The sequence below is a fragment of the Mobula birostris genome, chromosome X (assembly GCF_030028105.1).
Source record: "Mobula birostris isolate sMobBir1 chromosome X, sMobBir1.hap1, whole genome shotgun sequence".
Taxonomy (NCBI): domain Eukaryota; kingdom Metazoa; phylum Chordata; class Chondrichthyes; order Myliobatiformes; family Myliobatidae; genus Mobula; species Mobula birostris.
This window is the reverse complement of record NC_092402.1, coordinates 43,181,355-43,205,578: the sequence shown is the minus strand read 5'-3', so window position 1 is coordinate 43,205,578 and position 24,224 is coordinate 43,181,355. Positions and strand designations below refer to the sequence as shown.

The window sequence follows — 24,224 nt, the reverse complement described above, 5'->3', positions numbered from 1 at the left end:
GATCTTTTACCTTAGTGTGAAGTTTGCTGTGCAAGCTGCAAATGCATTAATAAACAGACACCTCCTCGTTTCTGAATATAGTCAGAGTCTGAGCTTCTGCAACCTTTTGGAAGGGGAATTTCAAAGATTTATGCCCTCTACTGAAAAAATTCTCACCTCTATTGTGAGTAGTCGACTTCTTATATTGAGACTGTGATCCCAGGTTCTAGAAACCAATCAGCAGAAACCTCAACTACATAGCTACCATGTCAAGCTTATTAAGAATTTTCACTTTTTCAATTAGATCAATTCTTCGAAACTCAAGAGAGAGTAAAGGACTAAATTGTTTAATCTCTCCTCATATGCAAAACCAACCATCCCAGGAATCATGGGGCACAAGAAATTGCTGATGCTGGAATCTGGAGTGACACACAAAAAAACTGGAGGAACTCAGTGGGTCGGGTAGCATCTATGGGGGGAAATGGACAGGGTCGTAACCCAAAACATTTTCCTGAATGGATGCTGCCCGACCTGCTGAGGTTCTGCAGCTTTTTGTGTGTTTATCCCAGCAATATGTCCAATGAATGAAAGATCAATTTGCAAGAATATTTACTACAATGAACCCAGGAGAAAAGCAAACATCATAGTAGCATTAAAAGAATGCATGTGTTTAACTTTTATGTCTTTGAAACCTTGTTCTAAGGGGAAAATTGATCCTCACGTGTTGTCAAGTTGGGTGGTTAAGATCCTATATTCTTTCCAATTAGCAGTGGAAAGGATGGGACACATCAGGCAAACCACAGCATGAAAGAAGAGCAGGGTAACCAGGGTAACCAAAGAGGAGGTCATATGATGAAACCTCCAGGAGTACATCGGACAAGAGTTGGCCACTTCGCGAGCACTGCCCTTGCTTGAACTGAATGCTCTACCTACCACAGTGATATTCGGAAGGGTGTGTGTGGGGGTGGGTGGTTTGCTCTTTGATTGAGCTTAATCCTCATGTCGCCTTACTGACTTAGTAAGCAAAGTCACATGGAATATTTTCAAGCAATGCTGAATACACCTTAAAAAGCATGTTGTCACACTCAGGTAATTCTACCTTATTGAATAAAAGGCACCAGTTGCCTTGCAGCAACATGATTTAGAGATTACCATCAAGGACCTAACATCCTGGTTGGATGCTAATCAAAGGTTCTTTAACCGTGAAAATGAGCTGAGCCACTCACTGGCAGATTGATTTCATACATAAAAATCAAATATCACATAGTTTTACTTCCATGCTTTAAACATTACTTATAACTGTTTGTTGAGAAGTATTTTTCCAGTAACATACATTTACAGATAATCTGTTTTGTGACCTTTTAAAGGGCTGTATCTGCTTTTCTTTGGCTAACAACTTGCATAAATCGAAAAAAAATTATGTTAGTTAAATGTGTTTGATTTTGCAGCACAGATAACACTGACCACTGATGCTTACCTTAACACCAGTAAGCTTCAATGCACGAGGTCACATTGCCCATTCACAGATTTCTCAAAGCTGCCAGAAGATAAGGTCTTACTTTCAGATCAGAAGACTTTCCTCTCAGAACAGAGTCCTTAATGAACCAAGCAATTACCGTAGCCACTCATTTACAGAGCACAACAGAATTCAGAGGTAACTGAATATCTTTTTTAGGTTTTTATCGAACATTTTATGCCTTATTAAGCAGATTAACAAAAAAGCCTGCTCCCAGTTATCTAGCTGGTCTATTGCAGTAAAATCCTGATAGCAAATGCTTGTCTCTTTCAGCCTCTATTAAATATTTCTACTATATTATTGAGCAATAATGATAAGACATGTCATAAAATAAGACTGGTTAAAATTCATGCAGGAGATAGAATAAGAACACTGTATCATAGCAAGTATATGAGATTAAATCCAGCTTCAGCCTTGCTAATACTTGAAAAGGCTTCTCGACTTTTCTGCTGTGTCGCTATCTCTGTGCAATCATGAGCTGTGCAACGCTACAGCTCTGCCAGATGAAACAGAAATTCCACCATCCCCTGTGTTTAAAGTTCCCCTTCCTTTTCTTACTCACCGAGAAGCATTCTCCCACAAGATGAGGTTGTTGGAGGCCAGCTGTTAGTTCAAATGTTGGGAAATCAGCCAAAACAAAGACCTCCTTGAACGGAATATCTCTCCCGGGCAACTTAATTCCAAATGCTACAGTTACACCTTAAAACTCAGTGCTCCAGTGTTCTTGTGCCTCTAGGATAGCTGAATGTTCTCTGCAGCTACTGGTTTCATTTAACCCAATCACAAGAGGAGATGAGAATTAACAACCATATGGCCTTTCCTACCAAAGGTCCCGCAGACAAAAGAGAAAAATCAGCATGAGAATTAGAGGGGAGGGAACATAAGTGAGTGAAGTTCAAATATCTGCCTTCACAGGGTAAAGCAGGCTCGCACTCCGTCTTCAGCAGTGGCTCAGGGTAAACGGCGAAGCAGGCAAAGCACAGAATCCTCCAGAACGAGGGGCTCAACTGCATCAATCACATCCCGCGAATCCATCTCCTTTTTCCTATCTGCATTAACATGCAAGGCAGCACCTTCAAAACACAGGAACTTAAATAGAGTTATTCATCTTTCCTGCCTCCGTTCCTACCTCCGTTCTCCCCAGCCACACACAGCAGACTGGTAGAGGATGCCTGACAGGAGGCTGAAAGATGAGAGCTGGTCAATTTATTTTCTTTTATACAAGAATCATAACATTCCTCTGAAATGAAAGAGCTTCTCTGTGTGACATTCGCTGTACATACTTGCTGGCTTACCAGTTCTGGATGTGGGTCTGCCTGGCTGTTTATAGTGCTGAGGTACAAACTAACATTCATTGCCTCGTTGTGTGCTTTGAAAAGATTTGCATTTTAACTTGTGAACCCATGCTTGAAGTTTCCTCTACTTTGCAATTACTATTTTTAACCAGAAACTCTATTAAACGCCTTGTTACACTTTATTTTTCTCATTTTGCCTTTGCTCTACAGGTGTTATGTTAATAACATGAGAACATAACAAAAACCAGCAGCAGTGTCCTCTTGAAGCTAATTATATAAAAGCTCTCATTTGTGGTGAGCGAATGCAGTGGCTGGCATTATGCAGAGTCTTCAGTACAAATTTTCTGTGCCCCCAAGGGATTGGGATAGTTACGCAGCAATCCCAAATATAATGAGGGTGGAGGTGGGGTGTGCTAGATGATTCACAGAAGTCAGTTTATCACATGGCAAACATAGTCAATTCAACTAGAAAACAGTATATTTACAGAGCATAGGAAAGAGAGACTGTACAACTTCTGCAAATAAAACTGAGGCAATTTCTTAGGGAAATGCAGAGAGTGGAGGATGTAACTTATGTGCACTAGAATCAACCTGTCGTGTCCAGCAACAAGCAACCTGTTGGAGGACAACCTGGTTGCATCACAACCTGGTATGGAAACGCCAATGCCCAAGAATGGAAAAGCCTTCTAGAAGTGGTGGCTACAGCCCGGTCCATCACAGGCTAAGTCCTCCGCACCACTGAACACATCTACAAGGAGCGCTGTCACAAGAAAGCAAAGTTCAAAGTAAATTTATTATCAAAGTACATATATGTCACCATATGCAACCCTAAGATTCATTTTCTTGTGGGCAGTCACAGTAAACATGAGAAACACAATAGAATCAATGAAAGACCGCTCCCAACAGGACAAACAACCAATGTGCAAAAAAAAACAACAAACTGTGCAAATACAAAAATAATAATAAATAATTGATAAACATCGAGAACATGAGATGAAAGGTCCTTGAAAGTGAGTCCAGTTCAGTGGGATCAGTTCAATGATGGGGTGAGTGAAGTTATCCCCTCTGATTCAAGAACCTGATGGTTGAGGGGTAAAAACTGTTCCTGAACCTGGTGGTGTGGGTCCTGAGGCTTAGTCATAGTCATATTTTATTGATCCCGAGGGAAATTGGTTTTCGTTACAGTTGCACCATAAATAACAAAGAGTAATAAAACCATAAATAGTTAAATAGTAATATGTAAATTGTGCCAGGAAATAAGTCCAGGACCAGCCTATCGGCTCAGGGTGTCTGACCCTCCAAGGGAGGAGTTGTAAAGTTTGATGGCCACAGGCAGGAATGACTTCCTATGACGCTCTGTGTTGCATCTCGGTGGAATGAGTCTCTGGCTGAATGTACTCCTGTGTCCAACCAGTACATTATGTAGTGGATGGGAGACATTGACCAAGATGGCATGCAACTTGGACAGCATCCTCTTTTCAGACACCACCATCAGAGAGTCCAGTTCCATCCCCACAACATCACTGGCCTTACAAATGAGTTTGTTGATTCTGTTGCTGTCTGCTACCCTCAGCCTGCTGCCCCAGCACGCAACAGCAAACATGATAGCACTGGCCACCACTGACTCGTAGAACATCCTCAGCATCATCCGGCAGATGTTAAAGGACCTCAGTCTCCTCAGGAAATAGGGACGGCTCTGACCCTTCTTGTAGACAGCCTCAGTGTTCTTTGACCAGTCCAGTTTATTGTCAATTCGTATCCCCACGTATTTGTAATCCTCCACCATGTCCACACTGACCCCCTGGATGGAAACAGGGGTCGAAGTTACCTTAGCTCTCCTCAGGTCTACCTCTTTCTGTACCTTCTGTACCTTCCTAATGGCAGCAGTGAGAAGAGAGCATGGCCTCAATGGTGGGATCTACCATTAGGAAGAAGGTACAGGAGCCTTAGGTTCCACACCACAACGTTTAGGAACAGTTATTACCCTTCAACCATCAGGCTCCTGAACCAGCATGGATAACTTCATTCACTATATCACTGAACTGATTCCATAACCTATGGACTCTCTTTCTAGGACTCTATAACTCACGCTCTCAGCACTATTTATTTATGTATTTTGTATTTGCACAGTTTGTCTTCTTTTGCACATTGGTTGCTTGTCAGTCTTTGTGTGTACTTTTTCTTTGTTTCTATTTTATTTCTTTGTTCTATTGTGAACACCCACAAGAAAATGAACCTCGAGGTAGCATATAGTGACAGATACATACTTCGATAATAAATTTACTTTGAACTTTGAACTCAGTGGGTCATGTAGCATCAGCAGAGGGTGGGAGATGGTGTTGGAAATGGCTTAAAATGTTGCCAGTTCCTTTCCACCCCTTTCCCCCCACAGATGCTGCTTGACCTGCTGAGTTCCTCCAGCAGATTGTTTATTGCTCCAGGTTCTGGCATCTACTGTCTCTTGTGTCTCCATGTCACCTACATCACTCTGCTGTCAATCTTGACTGGCAGGATAATTAGTCAATCATTTCCACCTTGCTTATCTCGTCACTGGGATTAAAATAAAAACACATGAATGGTTATTTAAACATGAACCACACTTCAACTGGGATAAAGTCTGAATTTTAGATTTGGGAGTGAGAAGATATGGGAATCAGGTGACAAAGTGGGTTTAAGCCACAGGATCTTCTGACTGAATCTTCTGACATGACATTATAAGACATTAATCAGACCACATTTTGAGTACTGTAAGCAGTTTTGGGCTCCTTATCTAAGAAAGGATGGGCTGGCACTTGAGAGGGTCCAGCAGAGGTTTATGAGAATGATCTTGGGAATGAAAGGGTTAATGTATGAAGAGTGTTTGATGGTTCTGGGCCTGTACTCGCAGGAATTTAAAAGAATGGGAGGGGGAGAATCTCACTGAAACCTACTGAATATTGAAAGGCCAACACAAAGTGGACATAGAGGATGTTTCCAATAGTGGGAAAGACTAGGGCCAGAGGGCACAGCCTTAGAATAGATGGACATTTCTTTAGAACAGAGATGAGAAGGAATTTATTTAGTCAGGGTGGTGAATGTGTGGAATTTATTGCCACAGTTGGCTGTGGAAGGCAGGTCATTGGGTATATTTAAAGTGGAGGTTGATAGGTTCTTGGGCATCATAGGTCACAGGGAGAAGGCAGAAGAATGGCATTGAGAGGGAAAGTAAATCAGCCATGATTGAATAATGGATCAAACTAATTGGGCTGAATGGCCTAATTCTGCTGTTAATGGTGCAATAACAGAACAGCTTTGGAGACACAAGAGACTGCAGATGTTGGAGTCTGGTGCTGAAAATAAACTTCTGGAGGAACACAGCAGGTCCAATATGTCTAATGGGCTGAATCGCCTACCCCATTTTGTTTCTAGAGTCATAGAGTGACACAGCATGGGAAAAAACCCTTCAGCCCAACTGGTCCATACTGACCAGGATTCCCATCTAACTTAGCTCCACTTGCCCACATTTGGCCTAGATCCCTCTAAATAAATCATTCCTATCCATGTACCTGTCCAAGTATATTTTAAATGTTATTAATATACCTGCCTCAACTGCTTCCTCTGGCAGCTCATTCTATATACTGACCACACTCTGGATGAAAAAGTTGCCCCTCACATTCCTATTAAATCTCTCTATCCTCTTACCTTAAAACCTCTAGTTCCTGAGAAAAAGATAGCATGTTTCACTCTGTGCTGATGATGCAACTTTCAGGGAACATATGGGTGTACTTATAGGTCTCTCTGTTCTAAAAAAACTCTCAGGGTCCTACTGCTCACTGTGAAAGTCCTACCCTCATTCATCTTTCCAAAATGCAACAGCTTGCACTTATCCAAATTGAGCTCCATTTGCTGTTCCTTGGCCCATTTATCCAGCTGCTGAAGATCCCTTGGTAAACCCTGATAAGTGCCTTCACTGTCAAGGACACCACTATTTTAGTGCCATCTGCAGACTTATTAACCTTGTCTTGCACATTCTCATTCAAATCATTGATATAGATGACAAACATCACTGGGTCTTAGAGAAGAACATCACTGGAATTGCCAGTAGTACCAGTCCTTCAATCAAACAGTCTGCCACATTGACTGTGGAAGTTTCATTGTGAGGGACAGCAGTTGGGTGAGAGACTAGGATGCTCGCTTATGCCTGTTGATCTGACATCAATGCTGGTCTGACATGAATCACCGCCATTAAATCCACTTTTGAAACCGCCAACTAGAAACAGGTTTCTTTTAAGGATAGCTACACCCTTTAAACATTAAAATCAAATATAGAGAAGTTTGATCGAAAAACTAATTGAAAATCTACAATGAAATAATTAATTATTTTTGACCAACTGCAGTGAATTTTTCACCACAGATGTTCATGAATTGGACTCAGTGTAATCCTTACTTGGGCTTATTTAGGTGACAGATGGTCCATTTGAACCCTACTTAGATATTGGGATGAATTGAGGAAAAGCTGATCAACATGCTTGCTCAATAGCTGAAGTGTACATGCATGCTATAAGAAACTTGGAAGGCAACCTGCAAGCTGAACACTGAACACCGCTTGTCCCCATTCCTTCATTTTTCTGACAGTGAAACAGAACACCACAGGAACAGGCCCTCTGGCCCATGATGTGCCAAACTAATTAAGCTAATGACACCTAATACCTTCTCTCTGCACATGGTCCATATCCTTCCATTCTCTCCATAGTCATGTGCCTATCTAATAGCCTCTTTAGCATCTACACATTCTAAGCACTCACCACTCTTTGTGTAAAAAAAAAATCTTGATCTATGTATTTCCTTTGAACTCCCCCCCCCCCCACCTGAAATGTATGCCCTCTAGCGATACACATTCCAATCTTGGCTGTCTACTCCATCCTGCCTCTCATTATTTTATGAACTTCCATCAAGAGTGCTTGCCTTATTTATGTGCAATAAAATCTAATTTCTTGTGCTGAATGTAGAATTCTTTGCACCCTGAATGGAGAGTATCTGGGATCCAGTGAAGGTTCAAAGGTTTCAAAGGTACATTTAATGTCAGAGAAATGTATACAATATACATCCTGAAATGCTTTTTCTTCACAACCATCCACGAAAAGAGGAGTGCCCAAAAGAATGAACGACAGTTAAATGTTAGAACCCCAGATTCCCCCCAGCTCCTCTCCCTCCCGCGCGTAAGCAGCAGCAAAGCAACAATCCCCCCTCCCCTCACCAGCAAAAAGAAAAGCATTGGCACCTATCACCAAGCACTCAATCGTGCAGCAAAGCAATAGCAAAGACACAGACTTGCAGTACCCCAAAGACTACTCGTTCACCCGGTATTCAACATACCACAGGCTCTCTCTCTCCCCCTAATAAGGGAGAAAGAGGTGTCTCCGTTTCACAGCGAGCGGGGAGACATAACAAACAACTTGCTGGTTTACGGTGTTAAAAGTCCATTGCGTCGCCTTTTCCGAGCTCTGTGCCCAAAGATCTCGGGTCTTTGGGCACACAGCCTTAGATCTTCCATCTACCACGACACACCGATCTCCTGCCCGGACACTGACCTCCGATCCCCCCACCCCCCAGAACCACGAAATCTCGGTCCTCCAAAGGCAAGCTGAGCTCTTAGGCTGCATCCTTGGTAAACTCAGTCCTGGGGAAGCATTCAAAAGGAAGGTACCTACAGGGCTGTGGGAAACACAATGAGCTGGATGGCTCTTTTTTAGAGCCACAGAGTCTTAGTCTCAGAGATCCACAGAAAGACACTATTGAAACAGATGCTTTGACCCCTGCCAAGTCCACACTGACCATTTTTACATTCATCTTACTCTTGCCCATCTCGTACTCCCCACTTTCCCCATCAATTCCCCTCTTGACTCTCACCCACTAATTGTTATTTGCAGTTGCCAATTAAGCTTCAAACTGTACATTTTTGGGGTATTGGAGGAAAATGGAGCATCCAGGGCAAACCCACAAGGCTACAGAGTGAATCTACAACCTCCACACAAACACATCTGGGTTGCTGGGGTTACTGCATATCTTGGATGCTGTAACCTACTGCAAAACAATACATACATTTCACATCATGTAAGTCAGTGATAGTAAGTTTGATTCTATCTGTGATTCCAAGTTTCTCCAACTCAGAGAGAGGTACAATATCTCACACTAGGCCAGGGAGGAGATACCATAAAGGAGAGGGAGCAGGAGCAAAAATGAAAATTATGCATTTTTGGGAATTGCTCACCCACTTAATTCAAACTGCATGCAAACTAGTGTGCACAAATGTGATTATGCATGCACAGAACCAGTAGGTATTGTGTATGATGCTGTTGTCCAGCAGACCGCTTGATTGTCTCTGGTGTGTTCTCCATTTTGTATTGTGCTGTCATGATGCGAATTCATTTGTTACTATTTCAGCATGTACAGTGGCATGATCTGTATTTGATACAGATGAGAGTTGAATATTAATTAACTCAGTTTCAGTTTATTCATATGGGATTCCTGATCTCTGCAAAAGTCCAGTAATCTGACATGCCCAGGACTTCAGTGGTGCTGGACTGACAGATATCTAGACTATTGGATGTTATTTCTATAAACAAACCAACATATTTTTAATTCAATCACAAACAAGAGAAAATCTGCAGATGCAGGAAATCCGAGCCACACACATAAAATGCTGTAGGAACTCAGCAGGCCAGGCAGCATCTATGGAAAAGAGTACAGCCGACGTTTCCGGCTGAGACCCTTCAGCAGGACTGGAGAAAAAAAGGATGAGGAGTAGATTTCAAAGGTGGGAGGAGGGGAGGGAGAAACACAAGGTGATAGGTGAAACCAGGAGGAGGAGGGGTTAAGTAAAGAGCTGGGAAGTTGATTGGTGAAAGAGATACAGGGCTGGAGAAGGGGGGAATCCAATAGGAGAGGACAGAAGACCATGGAAGAAAGAAAAGGGAGGAGGAGCACCAGAGGGAGGCGATGGGATTAGTGCAGAGGGAGAGGGAGTGGAGAGTAGAGCGTTTGGAAAGGGTGAGCTTGGAATTGGAGGGAGGAGTGCTGAGGTCAAGATGGTTGATGTCCCATCGGCAGTTGGCACAGTACTGTAGTAATGTTACGTATTGCACTGTACTGTTGCCGCAAAAATTATGACATATATGAGTGATGATAAACCTGATTCTGGTATGGGTCTCTATTGTGGTCTAAGAGTGGGAAGGGGGCAGGGAGAAGGGAATCATGGTTGGGAAAAGGGGAAGGGAGAGGGGAGGGAGCAGGAAGCACCAGAGGGACATTCTGTAATGATCAATAAACCAATTGTTTGGAACCAAATGACCATGCCTGGTGTCTCAGGGCTGGGTGTGTCTGTATCTACGCTACTCTCCCCCTGCCCTGGTACTCCTCCTCTTCCACACATCCCGCATCCCTCCTAAGGCGCTCCACCCTCACCATTCCAAACATCCTTTGCTCCCGCCAGATTTACAAACTTGCTCTTTGCTCCACGTTGACAAATACAGTACTGTGCAAAAGTCTTAGGTGCCCTAGCTATCTATATGTGCCTAAGACTTTTGCACAGTACTGAATTAGGAAAAAATGTGAATATAGCATGAGCCCATTATGGTCACGGTCTACATGGTGACCTTGCTGCTTATGAGGAAACAACTGAAAATAATCATAACTGGGATGGCTGCAGTAAAACCCTCAAAGGGGGTGAATTGTCCATTAAAGATAAATTTCCTTTAACAATTAAACGGACAGTCGAACAACTACGTTTCTTCCCAATATGAAACCTTCGGATGTAACGGCATCTCTCATTATTTTATGAACTGTCCTGCAGTACATCCCTTGGCACCAAGATACCCTTTGGATCAGGACATTCGAATAACTAAGAATCAGGCTTATTATCACTGACACGTCGTGAAATTTGTTGTTTTGCGGCTGCAGTACAGTGGAATAGATAAAAATTTACTACAAATTCCAATTTTAAAGAATTAAAAAATAAATAAAAAGTGCAAAATGAGAGCAAAATAGAGTGGTAATGTTCATGGACTATTCAGAAATTTGATGGTGGATGCGTTTTTAGGCTCCTGTACCTCCTCTCTGATGGTAGTAATGAGAAGAGGGTGTGTCCTGGATGGTGAGGTGTCTCAATGAACAATGACACCTTCTTGAGGCACTACCTTTCAAAGATGGCCTCGACGGTGGGGAGGACAGGGCTCATCACTTCACATTTAAAATGTTAATGCTTCTCTAAGCAGTGAAATGCAATTGTGAACTGCAATTCTTGTCCAACCACATGTAATTAAAATATTTTGCTCCGGAGGAGAAGAGAAGCAGCGGGCCGCGCGTGTGCAGCCCTCCGATGAAAAGTGATATCGTATCCATTAAATAGGGTCCGTGGACAATTCTGATTTGATGAAGATGGACGTGAAAGCACGGAGGAACATCTGGAAAAATTTCTGAAACGCTTGTTCGCCATTGTCGTTACTGCGCGGTCTTTCGGAGTGTAGGCCTCAAAATCCCCGGCTTTGCCTGCTGTTGTCGACCGAGAAGGAGGTCGAATCATTCGGAAAGTGATGGCGCTCAGTACTTGGTGTCGGATAGCTGATCAGAGCTCGAAGTTTTCGCATGACTCAGAGTTGGACCGTGGTCGGGTATGGCAGGGAGAGTTTTTCTTCCTTCTCTCCGTCTGCGTGAGATGTAGGACATCTGAGAGACTTTGAACTTTTACTGTGCTCATGGACTTCTTCATCAAGTTATGGTATTGTTGCAATGTTGTAACTATATGTTATAATTATGTGGTTTTGTCAGTTTTTTTCAGTCTTGGTCTGCCCTGTGTTTTGTGATATCACACCGTAGGAAATATTGTATCATTTTTTAATGCATGCATTACTAAATGACAATAAAAGAGGACTGCGTGTCTTCATAATCTAAAATTAAGTAATCCAAGTTTTGGATTGAGAATGCACTTTCTTTTACTTCACATACTTTGTACATCGATAAACTTGGAGCTTTGGAATGAGGTTATAGAGTCATAGAGAAATGTAGCTCAGAAACAGGTCCTTTGGCTTACTGAGTCCATGCCAACCATGCTCCTATTTTCACACGAATCCTCCACTAACTAATTTCATTCTCTCCACATTCCCGCTACTCCTCTCTGGATTCTACCACTCACTTGCATACTTGGGGCAACTTACAGCAGTCAGTGAATGTACCAGTCAGCATACCTTTGGGATGTGGGAGGAAATCAGAGTGCCTTAAAGAAATGGTCACAGGAAGAGAAAGCAAACTCCACACAGACCAGCCACCAGAGGGCAAAACTGAATCCAGTCACCGGAACTGCGAGGCTGCAGCTCAACTAGACACGTCAGCAGTTAGTGAAGAAATATACCACAATTACAGGGAGTCAGATGAGATGCAGAAACTAGATTCATTGTTATTAGTGGTATTCCTCACCATCCACAGTCTTATAATATAGTGGACAGCGAGGAAGACTATCATGCTTGCTGCAGGATCTGGACCAGCTAGAAAAATAGGCTGAAAAATGGAAGATGGAATTTCATGCAGACAAGTGAGGTGTTGCATTTGTCAGGATCAACCAGGGTAGACCTTACACAGTGATCGGTAGGGCACAGAGGAGTGCTGTAGAACAAAGGGATTTGGGAATACAGGTGCATAATTCATTGAAAGTGGCATCACAGGTAGATAGAGCCGTAAAGAAAGCTTTTGGCACATTGGCCTTCATAAATTGAAGTATTGAGTACAGGAGATGGGATGTTATATTGAAGTTTTATAAGACGTTGGTGAGGCCTAATTTGGAGTATTGTGTGCAGTTTTGGTCACCTACCTACAGGAAAGAGTAACTAAGTTTGAAAGAATAGAGAGAAAATTTACAGGGATGTTGCTGGGACTGGAGCACCTGAGTTATAAGGAAAGATTGAACAGGTTAGGAGTTTATTCCTTGGAACATAGAAGATTGAGGAGAGATTTGATAGAGGTATACAGGTATAGATAGGGTAAATGCAAGCAGGCTTTTTCCACTGAAGCAACACACATCAAAGTTGCTGGTGAACGCAGCAGGCCAGGCAGCATCTCTAGGAAGAGGTGCAGTCGACGTTTCAGGCCGAGACCCTTCGTCAGGACTAACTGAAGGAAGAGTGAGTAAGGGATTTGAAAGTTGGAGGGGGAGGGGGAGATCCAAAATGATAGGAGAAGACAGGAGGGGGAGGGATAGATCCAAGAGCTGGACAGGTGATAGGCAAAAGGGGATATGAGAGAGAGGATCATGGGACAGAAGGTCTGGGAAGAAAGACAAGGTGGGGGGGACCCAGAGGATGGGCAAGAGGTATATTCAGAGGGACAGAGGGAGAAAAAGGAGAGTGAGAGAAAGAATGTGTGCATAAAAATAAGTAACAGATGGGGTACGAGGGGGAGGTGGGGCCTAGCGGAAGTTAGAGAAGTCGATGTTCATGCCATCAGGTTAGAGGCTACCCAGACGGAATATAAGGTGTTGTTCCTCCAACCTGAGTGTGGCTTCATCTTTACAGTAGAGGAGGCCGTGGATAGACATGTCAGAATGGGAATGGGATGTGGAATTAAAATGTGTGGCCACTGGGAGATCCTGCTTTCTCTGGCGGACAGAGCGTAGATGTTCAGCAAAGCAGTCTCCCAGTCTGCGTCGGGTCTCGCCAATATATAAAAGGCCACATCGGGAGCACCGGACGCAGTATATCACCCCAGTCGACTCACAGGTGAAGTGTTGCCTCACCTGGAAGGACTGTTTGGGGCCCTGAATGGTGGTAAGGGAGGAAGTGTAAGGGCATGTGTAGCACTTGTTCCGCTTACACGGATAAGTGCCAGGAGGGAGATCAGTGGGGAGGGATGGGGGGGACGAATAGACAAGGGAGTTGCGTAGGGAGCGATCCCTGCGGAATGCAGAGGGGGGGGGGAGGGAAAGATGTGCTTAGTGGTGGGATCCCATTGGAGGTGGCGGAAGTTACGGAGAATAATATGTTGGACCCGGAGGCTGGTGGGGTGGTAGGTGAGGACCAGGGGAACCCTATTCCTAGTGGGGTGGTGGGAGGATGGAGTGAGAGCAGATGTACGTGAAATAGGGGAGATGCGTTTAAGAGCAGAGTTGATAGTGGAGGAAGGGAAGCCCCTTTCTTTAAAAAAGGAAGACATCTCCCTCGTCCTAGAATGAAAAGCCTCATCCTGAGAGCAGATGCGGCGGAGACGGAGGAATTGCGAGAAGGGGATGGCGTTTTTGCAAGAGACAGGGTGAGAAGAGGAATAGTCCAGATAGCTGTGAGAGTCAGTAGGCTTATAGTAGACATCAGTGGATAAGCTGTCTCCAGAGACAGAGACAGAAAGTTCTAGAAAGGGGAGGGAGGTGTCGGAAATGGACCAGGTAAACTTGAGGGCAGGGTGAAAGTTGGAGGCAAAGTTAATAATGTCAACGAGTTCTGCATGCGTGCAGGAAGCAGCGCCAATGCAGTCATCGATGTAGCGAAGGAAAAGTGGGGGACAGATACCAGTATAGGCTTGGGACATGGACTGTTCCACAAAGCCAACAAAAAGGCAGGCATAGCTAGGACCCATACGGGTGCCCATAGCTACACCTTTAGTTTGGAGGAAGTGGGAGGAGCCAAAGGAGAAATTATTAAGAGTAAGGACTAATTCCGCTAGACGGAGCAGGGTGGTGGTAGAGGGGAACTGATTAGGTCTGGAATCCAAAAAGAAGCGTAGAGCTTTGAGACCATCCTGATGGGGGATGGAAGTATATAAGGACTGGACATCCATGGTGAAAATAAAGCGGTGGGGGCCAGGGAACTTAAAATTATCGAAAAGTTTAAGAGCGTGAGAGGTGTCACGAACATAGGTCGGAAGGGATTGAACAAGGGGGGATAAAACTGTGTCGAGGTATTCAGAAACGAGTTCGGTGGGGCAGGAGCAAGCTGAGACAATAGGTCGGCCAGGACAGGCAGGTTTGTGGATCTTGGGTATGAGGTAGAAACGGGAAGTGCAGGGTGTGGGAACTATAAGGTTGGTAGCAGTAGATAGGAGATCCCCTGAGCGGATAAAGTCGGTGATGGTGTGGGAGACAATGGCCTGGTGCTCCTTAGTGAGGTCATGATCGAGGGGTAAATAAGAAGAGGTATCCGCGAGTTGTCGCTGTGCCTCAGCAAGGTAGAGGTTTTTTTTTCCACTGAAGTTGAGTGTGATTACAACTAGAGGTCATGGGTTAAGGGTGAAAGATGAAAACTTTAAGGAGCACATGAGGGGATTCTTCTTCACTCAGAGGGTCGTGAGAGTGTAAAATAAGTTGCCAGTGCAAGTGGTGCATGCAAGCTCATTTTCAACATTTAAAACAAGTTTGGATAGGTACTGTACATGGATGGTAGGGGTAGGGAAGGCTTTGCTCCCGGTGCAGATTGATGGGAGTGGGCAGTTTAAATAATTCAGCACAGACTAGATGAGCTGAATGGCCCATTTTTTTGCTGTACTTTTCTATGATCCTATGATTCTATAATTTTATGACATGTTCCCCATCACCTGCAGTTTTATAACATACTTAGATGATAATGAAGTATGAAATATAGTTAACACATCACCAGAGAAGTAAGTACAAATAGGCAAACGTGTAATGCTGTTACTTAAATTTGTTTTGTTCAAATTTTTAATGAAATTTGTATTTAAAATTACATCTCTCATTGAGATAATGAGCCTGTTGATTGTCCTGGTTTTTGGAGTGAACTTCCAGCAACTTGCGAGTCACTCTGAGTAAGAATGTATTTATTTATTTAGTGACACAGTGCGGAGTATGTCCTTCCAGCCCTTCGACCCTCACCAACCCACCAACCTCTGACAAAACCAATCAACCCAAGCCTAATCACAGCACAATTTACAATGATCAATTAAACTACCCGCTACATCTTTGGACTGTGGGAGGGAACCAGAGCACTCAGGCAGGACGTACAGAAACTCCTTACAGACATGGACATAAATGGCCAAATGGCCATCTGACAGATGAATGTCTAGAAAGTGAGAGAAAGCCACCATGTATTATTCCGTTGCTACAAAATCACTGAATATAAGATGCTTACCCTTTTAAGGTAGAAAGCACAATTGTTATAAATAACCTAAACTCAAGGCTAGAGTCATTAAATGTTACAAGAAATTTACAGATTGGAATTTGCCCTTGAATTTCTGGCTCCAAGTCAGATATTTTATTAAACATTTTGCAGTGTTGATTTTCTCAAATGTAACATTTCATACGTCAAAGATGGATGGTTTTGTATGAAGTAGATCATGGGAGAAGTTCTACATTATTTATATTTGTTGTTAGTCTTGTTATATTAAAATGACTATCACATCTTTGACATTTTTTTCAGTTCAGTTTATAATGGAATATGGTCATTGCTGTCATGTCGGAAAGGCAGTTGATGTGCACAGAAAGCTTCCACAAACAGCAATGTGATAATGACCAGAGAATCTATTTCAGTAATGTTTACCATGGGATATATATTAGTCAAGACACTGAGAAAAGCATCACTGTTCACATAAAAAAATGCTAGGTACTCTTTACTGTCATCCATGTCACATCCGATAAGCAGTGGTCCTGAGGGTGCCTCTGCTTTTCACACTGATCTGCCTGTGATAAGCCCTCAGCCCAGGCGCTATAGGTTAAGGTACACCATGTGCTACTGGCAAGTCAAGAATGACTCAATGCTAAAAGGTGACGATCTTCCTACTGAAAGCGTTGTGAGAATTAGAATCAGGGCTATTATCACTGACACATGTTGTGAAATCTGTTGCTTTGCAGCAATACTACAGTGTAAGACACAAAAAAAGACTGTAAATTAACACAATAAATCAACAATAATCGATCAATAAACAAATAAATAAATAAACAGGCAGAATTATAGCGTAGTGGTGAGCAAAATGTTATCACAAGCGCCAGTGACCCAAGTTCAATTCGGTGAGGAGTTTGTACATTCTCCCCGTGACCGCATGCTTCCTCTGGGTGCTCCAGTTTCCTCCCACATTCTAAAAATGTACAGGTCAGTAGGCTAATTAGTCACAGCAGTGTAATTGGGCAGTGCAGGCTCATTAGGCCAGAAGGGCCTGTTACTGTGCTATATCTCTAAATAATAAAATAGAGACAAATAACAAAGTACTGTTCATGGACTTCTCAGAACTCTGATGATGGAGGGGAAGAAGCTGTTCTTAAAATATTGACTGGTGATACCTCCTCCCTGATGGTAGTAATGTGAAGAGGGCATGTCTTCGATGCTTAGTGATGAATGCCACTTTCTTGAGGCACTGCCTCTTGAAGATGTCCTCAATGGTGGGCGGGTTGCCCCTGTGATGGAGCAGGTTGAGCCTTGAACCTTCTGCAGCCTCTTGCGAGTTTATGCATTGCAAGCCCCATAACAGTCAGAATGATCTCTGCCATCAACCTGTAGACATTTATAAGAGTCTTTGGTAACCTCCCAAATCTCCTCAAACGCCTAATGAAGCAGAGCTGCTGATGTGCCTTCTTTGTGATCGCATCAATGTGTTGGACCCAGGATAGATCCTCTGAGATATTGAAACCCAGGAACTTGAAACTGCTCACCCTTTCCACTACTGATCCCTTGATGAGGCTGCTGTGTATTCCCTCGACTTCCCCTTCCTGAAGTCTACAATCAATTCCTCAGTCCTGCTGATGTTGAGAGCAAAGTTGTAGTTGTGACACCACTCAACCAGCTGATCCATCTTGCTCCTGTATGCCTCCTCGTCGCCATCTCAGCAACAGTGGTGTCATTGGCAAATTTAAAGATGGCATTTGAGCTGCTCTTAGCCACGCAGCCAGGCTGTCCTGTCAACACTTTATGTGTATGCGCTCTATAATTGGATATCTACATTTGCAAAAGTTGTGGGGGCTGACTGGAGAAGTCATTAACAATATCCTGAAATTTTTCATCTGTCTCAGACACTTTGGAGGAGAACATAATGAGTGAGTCAGATGTAAATCCAAGATAATCTGTGACGGCTGTGTGATAGCAGTTTTAGCATCAGCTGTGTGTAACAGACTAAAATCCCCTCCTAGAAGTGAGCATCTTGACATTCAACAGGATCCAGGGCTTTCGGAGATGCAGCTGTGACACAAAATCATTACTGGGCTTTCATGTTGCTGTTTAGCTGTAGGATTGAAAATGCAATGGACGACAATTGAGATCAACAATGCAGTCAGTTTTATGAACTCTGAAAGTGAACAAAGAGAACCTCGAGCACAAAATGGCTGCTATGTTGTTGAGGCACTTCAGGTGCTGACAGTAGGACGGTAGTAACCCGTACGGCTTTGTATCAAGTTCAGTTCCAAATTCCGATGCTGTCTATATGAAGTTTACCCATTTTCCCTGTGACTGTGTCCATTTCCCCTGGGTGCCCTGGCTTCCTCCCACACCCCAAGGATATGCAGACTCCTGAGCTGATTGGCTGTTGTAAGTTACCCCTAGTGCAGTTAAGTGCAAAATCTGGAGGTATTGATAGGAATGAAGGTTACAGTAGGAGAATGGGATTGCTCTATGAGCTGGAAAAGACGTGATTTTCCTTCTGCAGTATATCGTAAGGAGGTATGGAATGTGGAATGTAGACATTGTTGCAATTTGGAGACCCATAGGCTTGTGCAGTATAAGTCATAGCAGCTGCCATGTTGTAAGGGTATTTGTGTGTGTGGTGCTAATGCCCACCAGGTGTGTGCAGAGTGGCCAGATTGTGAAGCCCATCAGAAACTGGATAAATGTGTAAATTATTATTGCAGCATATACTGAAGTAGCTGGCTGGTGGCGTAGTGGCATCAGCGCCGGACTTTGGAGCGAAGGCTCCCGAGTTCAAATCCAGCCATCTCCCTTGCACGCTTTCCATCCGTGCTGGGTTAAGCGTCGAGCTAGCAACTCGGCCTCGTAAAAATAAGAAAGCCTGCTAAAAAAAAATGCCATCATGACAGCGTCCCGATGACTCCACTCGGAGTTAAGGGCTTTCTTCTTCTTCTATATACTGAAGTAATGGTGAAAAACTGTTCTACACGCCGTCCAGACAGATCATTTCATCACATCAGTATAATGAAGCAATGCAAGGGAAGACAATAACAGAAAGCAGAATAAAGTGTTACAGTTGCAGAGAAAGTGCAGTGCAGGCAGACAATAAGGTGCAAGGTAGTTTGTGTGGTCAAGAGTTAATTTTATTGTACTAGAGACCGTTTGATAGTCTTATAATAGAAGCTGTCCTTCAGCCTGGTGGTACGTGCTTTCTGGCTTTTGTAGCTTCTGCCTGAATGTTTGGGATGGGTGGTATTTGATTCTGTTGGCTGTTTTACCAAGGCAGTGGGAAGTGCAGACAGATTCCATGGAGGGGGGGCTGGTTTCTGTGATGTGCTGAGCTGTGTCCATAACTCATGGTGGATAGCCAACATGGCCAAACTAGAGCTCAGCACTCCAGTTATCCCCAGTGGTAACCATGTTGCTAATTGGATGAGCTTGCTGCGCATAGATTGGCAGCTGTATCTTCCATAACGCCAATGAATATCAAGATAACGTCATTGAACAAAACTTTGGGATGTCCTGAAAGAGATGTGAAAGCTGCAGAAATTCAGATTTTTCTTGTTAACCTAACCAAACTGAAGGTGGCAAACATGTGATCAATAACATGTAAGACTCTCCAGCAGTGCTACTTAACAGATCAGCAACAGCTTATAAATCAGTGGTTGAATAATTTGTTGCGACACAAGAGGTTGTAGATGCGGGAATCTGGAGCAACTAACAATCTGCTGAACTGAGTGCTGATGCAGGGTTTCAACCCAAAATGTTGACAATTTCTTTCTTCCCACGGGTGCTTCCCAATCCACTGATTTCCTCCAGCAGATTGATGGTTGTGAACAATTTCTATTGTCTATTGCTTTGAATCAACTACTAACTGGTGTTGCTGGATATTTTGAAGTTGTTGAAGACCATTGTGAGTAGCATGTAAGGGAGTTTGTTTGATTTAAAGATTTGTGCAGTAACTGTTTTCATCCACACATGGGGACACTCATAAGCATGCCCTTAAAGATTAGCTTTATTTGTCACATGTACAGTGAAACCTTGCATCAGCAACCAACACAATCTGAGTGGTGCTGGGGACAGCCTGCGAGTGTCACCATGCTTCCAGCACCAACATAACATGCCCACAACTGGCTGACCTTAACCCTCTGGAATGTGGGAGGAAACGAGGGCATCCAGAGGAAACCCACACAATGATGGGGAGAGTGAACAGACTCCTTCCAGGCAGCGGCTGGAGCGAAACCCCGATCTTACTGCTGGTGCTGTAAAGAATTATGTTAACCAATATGCTACTTTGCCACCCCACTGTGCACCCTTGGAGTGTGCTGTGACAAGCAGGAGCAGGGGACACGCACAGCAGGAAGGCTGTTGGGGAGGGAGCAAGAGCTGGCTCAAGAGGAGCCATCGGCCTTGGGTCTTCAGGAAGCAATTCTTCCAAGAGTAATGTTCAGGTCCGTATTGAAAAATGCTGCTTATTTACTCCATCTACACCCTGGTTGCAACTACAAACCCCCGACACATACCACATGGAAACTACAACTGGTGACCTCAAGCAGGTATGCTACTGCTTGGGCAGCTCTGGAAGAACACCATAGTACCAGCAGAGCACCAAACTGAGCAGGTCCGAACATCCACATTGGTCTGCCATCTTCTGCAGAACTATTCCAATACCTCTGCCATTCCCTGCTAGCCAGCAGCTACAGAGGTAAAATCATACAGCACTACAGCATAGAAACAGGCCTTTCAGTCTATCTAGTCCATACTGGTTTTTGTGCCTAGTCCCAAATGCCTACACCTGACCATAGCTCTCCATACCCCTCTCATCCATGTAGCTATCCAAACCTCCTAAATGTTGCAATTGAAACCACATCGACAACTTCCATTGGCCAAACTATGGGGAGTATAAATATGGTGACATCACAGGTAGATAGAGTTGTAAAGAAAGCTTTTGGCACATTGGCCTTGGAGTTGGGATGTTATGTTAAAGTTCTATAAGGTGTTGGTGAGATTTAATTTAATGCAGACAAGTGTGACGTGTTGCACTTAGGGAGGACCAACCAGTCTTACCCTGGGTTGCCCTTCTAAGTGCAACACCTCACACTTGTCTGCATTAAATTCCATCTGCCCATTTTTCCAGCTGGTCAAGATCCCACTGCAAGGTTTGATGGCCTTTCTCACTGTCCACTACATCCCCCAGTTGGGGTGTCATCTGCAAATTTGCTGATCCAGTTTACCACAGTTTCATCTAAATCATTACTGTAATATATATGATAAACAACGGACCCAGCACCAATCCCTGCAGGACACCATTAGTAACAGGCCTCCCGTCAGAGAGGGAATACCATCTACTACCACTCTGGCTTCTCCCGCGAAGCCAATGCTGAACCCAATTTACTATTTCAGATAGAGGAGGAAGAACGAAAGCAGCAACATTGGCAGGTCATCTCCTGAGAAGGCCTGTTTGTCTGTGAGTGGTCTGAGTTGTATATAGACCAGTCACGAGCTAATGAAAATTGCAGAAATGTATTACATGCTTCTGGATCCTGCCACACATGGCCGGGAGCTCTGTGTACCCAATGTACAGAAGACTCTAAAGGAAAAGAGATTTGGGTCACAAGCCTCCAAGTACACTTCATGGTTGGTTTCCCCGAGATCAACTTGCATCTGACATTGCACAATAGAATTCCTAGGCTGCAGTGTCTTACTGCAAATATTCTTTTTGCTATGCAAGTTCCCTTTCGTGGAGGCACACGGACTGCAGGTGCTGGGATCTAGCACAAAAGGTGCTGGAGGAACTCAGCAGGTCAGACAGCATCTATGGATGTTACAGGTCGAGACTCTTCACCTGGATCAAATCTTTCAAGCCAATTTCAAGTTTTTCAGTTTTTGGTTTGATTTATAAACTACCTCACTATTTGATGAAGGGCCAATGTGCATTGAGGAGTACTCTGCTCCTTTCTTGTTCCTTCAGGCAGGCCAGCATGAATTCAGTCAAGCTCATATTGATCTGGGAGAGGTGGCAGATAGAGAAAGTAATTGACGCAATTTGAAGCAGTTTTCTGCATAATTGACAACAATAGAGCAACACTATTTTTGTTTGTTATAATCACCCCAGCACCTACAAGTGCCGGTTCCAGTGGTGAGGCTTTCATCTAGAAGCTTGCACTAGAAAAGCTAGGCTTGTTCTTGGAGAAGAGGAGGCTGAGAAAATATAGACAGAATCAAAACTGGTTTAGGTAGGGAATATTAAGAGGAAGCGTTTCTAATAGCACAAGGCACAGGAGGGCTGCTTCCAAGGATTTGAACAAAAGGTAACGGTAGAACCTGAGGAACAATATTTTCTTAAGCAGAGAGGAGTTATGACTTGAAACTCACTGACTGTAGTGGTAAAGGAAAGACACTGGTTTTTCAAAAGGGAATTGGGTGGCACTTGAAGAAAGATTTTTGCAGCGCTAGAGGGAAAGAGAAGGGGAACAGGGTTGATGGCATTGTTGCACTCAGAGCCAGCACAAAACACAATGGGCTGAGCAGCCTATAAATATGCTGCTTATCTTTTTCTCTATTCCTTGCTGCAGCCATTCCTGCTACCCCTTAGCATCTCAGGTGCGATTCTGAATAAACTACCCCAGAAATTCATCCCCAGTCAGTGAATTAGTCAATGCGATTAACTTCACAGGCACAGCACAATGCCCACGACACCACTATATGGATGGATAAGTGTTGCTTATGATCTGCGCAAGGGATTCTGATATTGGGTTTATTCATTATCACAATTTATTACTGGATCATAATCTGGAAGAGGAACTGTAACTGATTTATCTACACTATTGGTATGAATGGTATAATTCTGTCCCAGTCGGGATTCAGCACAGAATGCTGACAGCAGTGCATCGCCACAAAGGCTGACAGGGCATTTTCTCCTTTAATTGTGCTTCTGCCAACGTCAACAGGAGGTGGAAAATAGTGACTGTTATTCTGACCACTGAGAGTTGAGTTAGCCTTTGGCAATAAGGGAAGTGGGTTGTAATAGGGATGATTTACAATAAGTTAGCAGCTCAGTGAGGGGAGCATCTTTTCTTGTTCCCTGAAGTGGAGGATGACTTGTACTTCCATTTAAGTTTTGTTGGGTCTGAGTTGGTCAATGAGGCCAAGGTGGAACCTACAGTCTGTCTCAATGGGCAGGAGGTATTTGGTGGAGCAGTCAGGTGAGCCAATTGGGAGTAAGTGTCATCGTTCAGTCAGATATTCTGAGCATGCAGTATGTCCTTTACATCAAGGGTCTTCTAATGAGCCTTGGCCTTCAGATGCTTCTGAAGTTGTTTCTTTTCCCTTGAGGCAGGGTAACACTTGTGCTATACAATAACAAAAAAACAGAACAAATCCAGCTGTCACCCACTGCCATTACCATCACTTGATATCATTACTATCACTTAATCCCCTTACTTTCAATAATGGAGGCGGGGGGGCATTACCATTGGCCAGAAACTAAACTCGGGTGGCCATAATGGGGCTACAAGAGTTGGTCAGAGACTAGGAATCCTACAGTGAGAAACTCACCTCCTATTCTCCAAAGCTAGACCACCATCTACAAGATTTGTCAAAGCCATAAAGGACAAAGCAGCCCACTTGATAGGCACCCTTTCCACAACCATTCACTCAGTCCCCCTCTGACACACAGTAGCAACATTTTGTATCATTTAGATGATGCTCTCCAGCAACTTACCAAGATCCCTTAGACAGCACTATCCAAACCCATGACCTCGACCTGCCAGAATAGGGGTTCCCAACTTGGCTCTGCTGAACCCTTGGTTAATGGTAGGGCTCCATGGCAGGAAAAGGATTGGCAACCCCTGTGCAAGAAGGACAAGGCCAGAAAGGCATTGGGACAACTCCACCTGGAAATTGCCCAGCAAGCCACACAATGCTGGGTCAAGATCCTGGAACTCTCTCCCTAACAGCAGTGTGGGTAGACCCATACCTTAGAGACTGCTGCAGCTTAAGAAGGCAGCTCAGCACCACCTTCTCAAAGGCAACAAACAATGTGCATTTAAATGCTGGCTCAGCCTGTGAAGCCCATAACCCCTGAATGAAGAGTAAACAGTCGACGTTTCAGGCTGAGACCCTTCATGATGAAGAGTCTTGTCTCAAAATGTTGACTGCACTTTTCCATAGATGCTGCCTGGCCTGCTGAGTTCCTCCAACATTTTGAGTGCGTTGTAAAATCTATGTTGTTCAATAATATTTTTCTGGTCATTAAATCCACTGCCTTTTCCTGTTTTGACCTGTATGCGACTCCAGACTCATTAATTGCAGTTTACTCTTAATTGCTATTCAGATCAGGGTCAATTAGGATAG

The 24,224-nt window shown here is 43.8% G+C and overlaps 1 protein-coding gene across 2 annotated transcripts in view; it reads right to left on the bottom strand.

The window, feature by feature from the left end:
- The window catches only part of znf385c (zinc finger protein 385C), a 266,688-nt gene that overhangs the window by 183,535 nt on the left and 58,929 nt on the right, over window positions 1–24,224 (bottom strand). Inside the window, exon 1 of one of the 2 annotated variants that reach the window (XM_072248634.1) lies at window positions 2,058–2,673. The exons of the other annotated variant lie outside the window; for it this stretch is intronic. Coding sequence (XP_072104735.1) covers window positions 2,058–2,067 — 10 coding nt within the window. The 5' untranslated portion in view covers window positions 2,068–2,673. Of the gene's footprint in view, window positions 1–2,057; window positions 2,674–24,224 lie in introns of those variants that run through there. 2 annotated transcript variants of the gene reach the window in all.